This window comes from Haliaeetus albicilla, chromosome 21 (assembly GCF_947461875.1).
Source record: "Haliaeetus albicilla chromosome 21, bHalAlb1.1, whole genome shotgun sequence".
NCBI lineage: Eukaryota > Metazoa > Chordata > Aves > Accipitriformes > Accipitridae > Haliaeetus > Haliaeetus albicilla.
Genome location: NC_091503.1, coordinates 18,975,174 through 18,985,083, shown reverse-complemented (window position 1 = coordinate 18,985,083; position 9,910 = coordinate 18,975,174). Strand labels below are relative to the sequence as shown.

At 39.1% G+C, this 9,910-nt stretch overlaps 1 protein-coding gene across 2 annotated transcripts in view; it reads right to left on the bottom strand.

The window, feature by feature from the left end:
* Positions 1-971: 971 nt before the first annotated feature.
* NUP153 (nucleoporin 153) overlaps positions 972-9,910 on the bottom strand; it is a 46,498-nt gene continuing 37,559 nt past the window's right edge. For both annotated transcript variants that reach the window (XM_069809132.1, XM_069809133.1), the window contains exons 17-22: positions 9,491-9,685; positions 8,122-8,964; positions 6,070-6,438; positions 4,058-4,330; positions 2,543-2,702; positions 972-2,077 (exon numbers count right to left, since the gene is read on the bottom strand). In XM_069809132.1, coding sequence (XP_069665233.1) covers positions 1,993-2,077; positions 2,543-2,702; positions 4,058-4,330; positions 6,070-6,438; positions 8,122-8,964; positions 9,491-9,685 — 1,925 coding nt within the window. In that variant the 3' untranslated portion in view covers positions 972-1,992. The remainder of the gene's footprint in view (positions 2,078-2,542; positions 2,703-4,057; positions 4,331-6,069; positions 6,439-8,121; positions 8,965-9,490; positions 9,686-9,910) is intronic.

The window sequence follows — 9,910 nt, the reverse complement described above, 5'->3', positions numbered from 1 at the left end:
AACTCCAGCTTTTTGTGTAAGAAAGAGACAAACCAAGTGCATTGAAGATGCAGCTTTTTTCTGTTTGTAGAATGAGTATGGGGCAAGTGATAGAGCTAAGGAAAAAGTGAAGTTTGTGTCATTTTTCTGATTTAGACATCTGGAAATACATAACTGCATATAGACCCTCCACAGCTACAGTGGCAGGATGTGACTGAATAGCAGCTTACGTGTGTGTTTTTAAAGTCTAGCTGCTGAATATTTTCTATTTATAGAAGTAGTTATTGGATCTCTACCCCTGTAAGACTCCCATGAAAACAGAAGTTAGCCTTTGTCCTCCTGTCAAGTCTAGTTCGTGGTTAGAAAAGTATCTCATTCTGTAATACCAGCACTGGTAACCATACAAGTACTGAGCAGCACTGGCAGGAATGGCAGCAGTGCTAGCAAAAAAACCCAGCAACGCTTCTGAAGACAGGTAAAGCTTATGTAATTATGTGGGTCATCTCAGTTCTAGCTGTAGCAAGCAATTGGATCTCAACCATAACCCAAATGCTGTAGCTCAGTAAAAGTTCAGCTGTGGTCCCCACACAAACAAGAGCATTTCCTCTCATTTTACTAGAACAATGTCTGTTCTCGAAGAAGCTCCTCCAACTGCTACAGAAGTGGAAAAAAACCCCAAATTACTCATTTGCAATGAGTAATCTTCAGTTAGAATGGTGGTGAATGGTTCTAACATTAGCACTTTTTTTTTTTTTTTAAATAGCTCTATAAAAATTAAGAGCAACCAGTGCAGTCAGACAGCTGACAAAGCTTGAAGCTTAAGTCTATGGTAAAGCTCTCCTTCCTAAGAGGGAACTTCTAAGATCCTCTACAATCAGTGTCACTGTCAAAAAGCAGAGGTTGTAGAAAATATGTGACACTGCTCAGTTTGAGCGCATCTTCTCGTACAGTTAGAGCTGCAGCTGCCTTTGTGGAGAGTTAAAACTGCCAGACAGTATTTCGTAGTTTTTATTGATGGCATTTATCCCATGGTTTAACATGTTAATTATACTGTAATAAACATGGCTTTAATATTAAACTTTTCCTTATTATCCAAAGTCACCACAGTCCATTTCAGTAAATATAAAAATATATACTTAATACTTTGTACAATACTGGTTTTTGGTCCAAACAAAAATGGATCAGAAAAGCCAATAAACTTACTTTAAGAATTCCCAATTTTAAAGATTTTCTAAATGGATTTAGGCAACTTTGAATAATGGGATTTACATAAAATCTGAGACAATACTAAACAAAAATGGCCGTAACACACAAAATTAAAATTTCAATTTCACAGATTTGTTATGCCAAAAAAGTACATAAAGAAACAAAATTGTATTTACACATTTCATAATAAAATAACAAAGGCGAGACAGGTGATAAAGGGCTGTAAGAATGAAAATATAGAAATAGCATATAATTATTAAATGAAGAACTACAGATCTAACAAGTCCTTAGCATGGATCATCCTTTAATCAGTCTTCCTCTATCAGAAAATTTTAGTGCACGATACACCCAAACTCACTCACTTCACACATACACCAGCACAAACTCAGCATAGAAATCATTCGTTATCAACATCCTCTACTCTATACAGCATCCCTCGCTGATATAATTACAATTTCGAGGCGTCAGTAAACGCAGATGAGCGCACATAGTGGTGCAGATGAAGAGGTATTGTACAAGCCATTCACTGTGCAGGCTCTACTCACGGCTACAGCCAGACCATGCCGAGTCAGTGAAAGAAGTAACTTGCTGGAGTCTAAAATAGTTTTGCTTGAGAACGGCCCTGTTGCCAACTCTATTTGTTACCAAAAAAACTAACTTGGGAGAGGGGAGGGAAGGAAAGGGCAGCAGAGTTTTATATTCCTTTAGGCAGATCTGACTTCAGCTAACCCAGCATGAGGTACGATCCCAACAACTGAACAATGCAGGGTAGTAGCTGCTTCGAAAGCTGCTTTACGAATCGGGCGATTATTTTCTACGTCTAACTGCAGTCTTTATCTTCCGACCGGAAGCTGAAGATCCAGAGGCAGAGAAAACGTTTTTCCCATTAGTCCTATCAAAAGAAATTAGTAGTTCAGAGTTTAGGACAGTAGCTGAAAATTCAGTAGCAGCACCAAGTAGATATTCCAGAACAACTGTTTCATAGTCTTGTCTCACTAGTTATCAGCTGGCAACAAATGGCATATGATGAACAGGAGGAAGAGAGTTCCAGAACCCAAAAGCAATTAAAGCTCTCTCATTCAGAAGGTAAGTAGCAGCATAATGGCTAGATACGGATTTTACCCTTCAAGAACAAGACAATTTCACATAGGCCGATGTGTGATATTTCTGACAGCTAGGCTCCTTTAAAGATATCGTTGCTTAGTTAGCCAGTCAGGCTAATACAAGGAAGGATGCCCAATTTAGTTTCAAACTCCAAGGTTCATCTGAACACCTCCCGATTTAACAGCAGTAGAGGCTGAACACTGTCCACTGACATTACCCAAAGCTCAAGGGAAATTCTGATATGGTCTCTTACCCCACTGTAAATGCTGGAGGCTGGCTGAACGAAAATCCTGAAGAGCCAGAAGGCTGTGCCGGTGCTGCTGGTGCAGGAGGATTCGCACCAAAAGTAAATACTCCTGGGTTATTTGGAAAGTTGAAATTAGAAGTATTACTTCCGAACTGGAATACAGAACCTGGGAAGATGGGGTGGAAACAGAAGGCAGTAAGAAAGTTGAAATTTGAATTCATCCTTTCCAGCAAAATCCTCATGTTCTTCCCACTATCTTTAATGATTTTTGGTTTTTTGCCGGTCACTCAAGACAACGAAGTTGGGGGAGGGGGCGCACCAGAAGTGCCAGATTACTACAGGAATGGTGCATAGAAGAGTTCATTCACTTCAACAGAGAATCATAAAGGGATTCTTAAAGTAATGCCGCTGGCACACTGATAATAAATTGTTTGCTAACTTCTGTACCACCATTAAGTTTATACCTATGCATACTGAAGTTTAGTAATAAAGCCTTAAATTACAGTACTGAATCACGTAGATTTATATTTAAGTAAACTGTGTTCATGCAGTCGATCTGGGGACTTCTTTTTATTTAATGTGCTAACACAGCACCTCACCTTAAAAAAAAAAAAAAAATTCCTACCGTCAAAGTAACTAATAAGCAACACAGACAATCCAGGGAGATTTTTATCTTTAAACTGCTACCTGATTAATGAAAGACTGACTGAATAACATGGTGTACCAATTAATCTACTGATTAGTACAAAAATGTCGGTTACTTTTAGTAGAGGCTATTTTGTAAAACTTCTGAGAGGAAAAAAGGAGGCTTTTGCCTTTAAGTATTTGACAGGAGGGTATCAAATACATATGTTCTGGCAGTGTGGTTTTCTTTTTTAATAATTACTAGTGTGGAACAGGTCTTTCTTACACTTAAATTATAAGGATCATTCTCTGACCCCTTCCCACGGTATTTTATACTTCATTAGTAAAAAGAACTTTATTTAAAGTCTTAACCCATAAATGCTTAAAAATAATTCTGACCATATTCTTACACAATAAAGCCCCCAATCCAAATAAATTGCCAGAGCCTGTTAATGAAGTCAGATAACGAAGAACTACTCTAACAAATCCAAAAATAGTAATTTTGTAGTGCCGCTGCCGTTCTGGTTTCTACAATCTTACCAGCGAATACCTCCATGGTTTTCAATGCTTCCTTTTAATCACTAGACTTCTCAAGAAAATAAACCCAACATTTAGCGGCAGGGTTGCAACCTCCTTGTCTGCTAAGTCTCTTGTGGAGAAGGCTTACTGTGAAGCTGGCATACCTATGGTACATCCTCCACAGTCAGGAGTGAGACACAAATGACTTAACTCTGTACCCATTATTTTTATGGAGGGCAATTCTTACACTTAAATATGCACACAAGGCAGAAGTCTTCTTTCTCCATACAATTTAAGCTGCACTTAATGAAAAATGAAATAATACATACATAATCTTTGAGACCAAAAGGGAAGACACCAAAAATGTTTGGCACTCACCAGCACTGGGGGTACCAGAGCCAAAACCAGGCTGTTGGGTCGCTTGCTGTCCGAACACAGAGGGCTGAGTACTGCTCGTCACTGAGCCGAAGGCAGGAGGAGCAGGCTGAGCGCCAGCTGAAAACAACGTTGTCGACAGCGATCCAAAACTGGGAGCGCTTGGCTGGCTGGACCCTTGGCTCTGGCCAAATGCTGGTGGCTGGCTGGCGCCAAATGCTGGGCCGGCAGGAGACGCTGCAGGCCCAGAGCCAAACAGAAATGAAGAGGACGACCCTTGGGGAACAAGACAAATATCAGTATATGCCAGGTTTCCTCCCCTGCCGCCCCCCAAGAATGAATCTAGAAACAAAGGTTCTAAAACCCCATGTTTCCCAAGTCTGGTAGCTGAATACTCCTCTTAATTTCAAACTAATTGTGTGAGTATATAAAACAAATACTACATCAGCCACAACAGGAATTGCACCTTTTCTTGTAGGTAACATGACAAACACCATGTTTAACGAGAGTTGGAGAAACTTAAATCTCAAACACACTGGCTGCCTAGACTCAGATTACTGCATTAACATTCATGTTCTAGAAACACATTCCCACAAATAGTATGTTTTAATTTGTATTTACGAAAAGCTGTTTGTATCACATAGGAAATATTCATTCAAATTGTATTTTTCAAACATGCAAAATACAGCTCCTCATTTATTAGGATCAGGAGAACATGAATCTTTCTTGTCAGCAACTGCACCCCTCCCTGCCCAAGCGTTTACCATTATCAACTTCCAGAGGCCAAATCAAGCTTGCAGAGATCTCTGTGCTCAAAAACTTGGTTTAGCAGAGTAGTTCTCTATGTAACATCAACAGACAACCAACTCATTTGTTTAGCTGCTTAGGTTCTGCATGGCCAGCAGAAATACCAAAATGAAAATATGTGAGTGAACAGTGACTCTGAATGTACACAGCAGATCTGGTATGCAAAAGGGAACGTATTAAACAGCACTATTTATGTAATTTAAGCAGCCTTCATGCAACAGAAAATACCCGCTATTGCACCATAACTTGGAATGGCTGACTGCTGCTCTTTCCAAGAAGATTGAACAGATATACAGTAAAAGTTAACATATGCTTCTCCATAAAAAAAAAAATCCTTCATGAAGATGTTTGAAATATAGCATCACCTACTAATAATATGACACTGAAAGTTACTGATTTGTAAGCAGGTTAAATTGATCTGCTGGTTGTTATAATGTAGGGCTGTTCTCTCTCTGTTTCTGATACACAAAAAAGTGTGCAAATTTAATTTCTATGAATGACAAGGTTAAGCAATCAGATCAAACTAGATGAAATCTCTTCCTCACATGTTCAATCTTATTTCCAACATACTGCTAGGCTAGCAGGAATACAGATGATTTGGTGGACTTAGTCTTGCGTCATACTGCTAAATTCATGCAGTGGGGTAACGAACATTAAACGTGAAGAAACTATAAATTCTTATCTCTGTCTTCTCTAAATTGCTAGAAAATGAAAAAACACTGGCCATAATGCTTACTAGAAACCAGTCCTTAAGCAGCAGCAGTGTAGAGGTACTGTGTTTGTATATACTTGTGAAGGAAGGATTTTGCAAATCTTGACACTATTTACAACAGTTGAGAGTTTTAGGTACAGGAGAGAAAAATCAGGGAAGCTGTAATTCATTGACTTCTAACTGTAAGCACTGGACTAATAGTGAGAAGAAAGAAACTATCATTCTCATGGTGAAAAGTTCCTATACAAATTGAAGTCCAGTAAAGGGTTGTCCTTTGTCTAAAACAATGCTGCTGCCAGTTCATTCCTAAACTGTATTTCCCAGACTGTGAAACACTGAGCCCCAATTTATATTGTTGAATATAAATACTCAATATTTTTCTCTACTTCCATGCATTTCGCCTACACATTCTCCAAAGTAAATTATTCATGAAACAGTACTTCCTTGGTCCACTATGTAATGGTAAAAATGAGAAGAGCATCTATTTAAAATGTACCTGTTGAACTTGATGTGGTTGTGGCTCCAAAGGTAAAGCCTGGAGTTGCTGCATTGGTACTGCTGCCTCCTGAACCAAAGAGAAATGAAGCAAGAGCCGTGCCGGTGCTGGAAGATGTGGTTGCTGGTTTGTTTTCTTGAGAGAAGCCAAATGACTGAGATGCTGCAGATTCTGCAGAATTGCCAAAAACAGAGCTGCTCACAGTGTTGCTGGGTTGTCCAAACACAAAGGGAGCGGGAACTGGCTGAGGATTTGAGGATGAGATGGTGGTGCCAAACACACTGCTGCTGTTGGCCGAAGTGGTGGGTATGACTGTGCTGGAGGAACTTGAGCTCAAGAAGCTGAAGGATGGCTTTGCTGCTCCTTGATCTGAAAGGAAGAACAGTACATAAATGACCACAGAAATGCCAAATGAAGTACAGGAAGCAGACTCCTGTTTCAATCACCGTACAAAAAGCAGTCCTGAATGACACCTCAACTACTATCCCAGCTACTGTCACTTCATAAGATCCAGATTTAATGTGCTGATTGCTGCATCCATAATTAAAGCCATGGAAGAATTGTGAAGAACAAGGACACCACTGCAGTCTAGGCTTCATTGGTTAAAAACATTAAGTACTGGCTGTCATTACCTGAACCAGCATTAACCAGTACTTCTGAACTCTTCAAACAAAAATGTATTTCAGTTGTTCTTGGAAGAACAACATCAATCACCTCTAATAGTTTTATGGCTTTGCTCAATGGAGTACTGAAAAACAGAGTGATACAGTTGCATTTGTAGCTTGTTCAAAAATACAGCCCTGTCCCTACAGCTTTAAGTCAACCAAAGCTTACCATCCTCCAGCCTAACTCTTCCAAGCTTAAGCACCAGCAAGACCTGCTTTTAGGAGCAACGGAGAACAACTCTCCATTAAGACCACTGTTATAAAGTACTGAGTGCAGTTTTACACACTTAAAATAGAGCTGTCTTTTAAAGTCAGTCATTCTTCAGCCTTCCCTAAGCTGCTAGTCCAATTCTCGTTATTAATTTGTGATCTTGTTTTCAATTTCCCACTATCTTTTTTCCCAGCAGTTATGGCCCCTTTTCAGCTATGCCATTTTTAAGGGAATATACCATTCTTCAGAACACTTCTTAAAATTTCCTTTTTGGACAAGGTGCTTCATTAAATTTCCATGACTAAACCAAACTCCAGAACTTTACCTGGCAGGTAAAAAAAAAAAACAACAAACCAAACAAGTAATAAACCAAACCCAACCTCAACTCCACCACCACACCCATCTCCCCTCCTCCAAAGCCCACAACCCTCCAAAAACCTGTCTGTTCAGTAGCAGTTCAACCTAAGAATACTGTGATTAAAACCAGTATAACCCTATGTATTGCTTTTATTCAGGGTCACTTACTGATGTCCTTTTCTATATCACTTCAGAAATTAGAAACTAATTCTGTGCTCTAAAACACAGTTACTAAGCCATACAAATGGAATTTAACAGCCAGAATTTTTCCACGCAGTGATCACCACTTACCCACTGCAGACTTTCAACAAATTAAAGGAATACAAAACTGTGTAATATCTATGAAGTGATTTTTATACCTTTGTATCAGTAGAGGAACAGCGGTACACCCTGCAGCATAGCTGCAAGTACATGGGAATAAGATATTCCCTCTCTTATCCCTTTTCACTATGAAAAACAACCCTAGTATGAGGCTTCTATACTGCACCATACTACAGATTTTATCACCAGCTGTGCTGCTACAACTGAGACAATACAACTTCTGTGTTCATACAAGAAGCAATATAGGTTCCTTAAGGTGTGGCAATTTTTTTTGTCTAAACCTAGTGTTAACTCATTGAAATCTAAAATGGACTTGCTACATATTGTCTACACACCCAACAACCAGAACTAAAGACAGGCTGCATATAGTAATTAAACTTTTTCTAAAGCTCTAATGCATGAATATATCAAATCCCATAGATTCTGTCCAGTATGGCTTCAGAGGTATTATCTGATGGACACGAACAGACAAGTGAAGACAAAAGATGTTCTGTTTACCTGAAGTACTGGTTTGAGCCCCAAATGCAAAAGACGGCTTTGCCTGCTCAGTTTCCTTCTCTGATGGTTTAACAAAACTAAAATTGAATATAGGTTTTGCTGTGCTCTCCTCTTTGGTATGCTCCGCTGTCCCAGCTGAAAAGATAGGTTGTGCCTTTAACTCTTCATTGTCAGCTTTCTTTCCAAATGTTAATGGAGCAGCAGAAGTGACAGAGTCCTGTTTCTCTTCTGTCCTTCCCAAAACAAACTGTGAGGCAGGTGCAGACTCCACACTGCCAAAAGAGAAGCCTCCCTTTGTTGAAAGAGTTTCATCCTTTTTCTCATCTGACTTCTTAAATGCAAGAGCAGATGATGCTACCTCCTTTTCTGCCACAGTTCCAAAAGTGAAGCCACTGACTCCGGTTTTATTCTCATTAGTAGCTATGGAAGAAGTAGAACTCGTGCCAAAACCGAAGCCTCCCAAAACTGGCTCCTCTTTCTTTTCCTGCTGTCCCAGGCTTGCTGTCCCAAACTGAAATGTTGAAGGAGCCTGACTGCTTGTAGATGGAAGTCCAAAGGTAAAACTGTTACTTTTACTTTCTTTTTTACTGTCTTCTGATTTTGAGTCTGAGGAAGAAACTCCAAATTTGAAGTCCCCTGAACTAGCAGGAAACTTAAATCCCCCAGTCACAGTGTTGGAGGATGCAGATTCAGATGCAATGCCAAACTTGAAGCTCCCTTGTTCTCCAAATTTAAAATTTCCTGTGCTACCTAATGTATGAGAAGATTCAGAGGAGGATGACTGGACACCAAATGTAAATGATGGCATTGCAGCATTTGTGGACACAGTAGCAGTACCAAAACCTGCAGAAGTAAGTAATAATGTTAAGTTTGCAACATATGATGTAATACATGTAATGTAGACTTTAGCTACATGGCTGGGAGTCGTCCTGAACTTCCCAGAGTCAAAACTGTTGGGAAAAAAAAAAAAAAACAAACAAAAAAACCACAAAACAAATAAAAAAACTCCACACTCTCTATATACACCTTTTCTCAATGGTATTCTTCTGTCCACCACTTGGCTTTGAAAAGTGTACTGCTAACTTCTTTGAAAGATCATGCTTTTGGTCTAAACTCCAAATGAACAAAACATAAGGCTTGTAAAGAACAACTGTGTCATTAATACAAGCTTTTCTCTAAGCAGCATAATCTTTTTCTGGGGAAAGGATGTGGAAACATAGGTACGTTACCTTACTTAAGCAATATTCCTAGAGGAAAAAAGAACAATTTTGCCATACCTCAAAAGAAAAATAACTACTTAAAAAAAAAAAAACCTAAAGAAAAAATAAATTGCAGAATGCACACATTTGTTCCTCTGATTAAGTATTACCTTTGAGCTCTGCTTTGGTGCCTGGCTTTGCACTTTCACAGGCTACACATTTTGTGGCTTCTGCTTTGTTTTGGACCGAGCAGACCTCACAATCCCAGCTTCCTTCAGGCTTCTTGAATTTGTCTAAATCCAGAAATCCTCCAGCAGAAGCAGAAAATGCAGAAACACTGCTACTGGTCACAGGCACTGAACTCCCTGAGAAATAAGCAAGATAGTTAATCATCCTGCTTAAATGATAAAGTGAATATGAACTTTTTAAGAAAATCTTAAATGCTCACTGAAATACAAAGTGGACAAGCGTAACAGTAAAAAAAACCATCAAACTGCAAGTTAATTTCAGTCAAACTCCATCCGAGAATGTAAACAATAGAAACATCTAGATTAAGCATAAATTGAACCAATGACATTTGAAGAGCAACT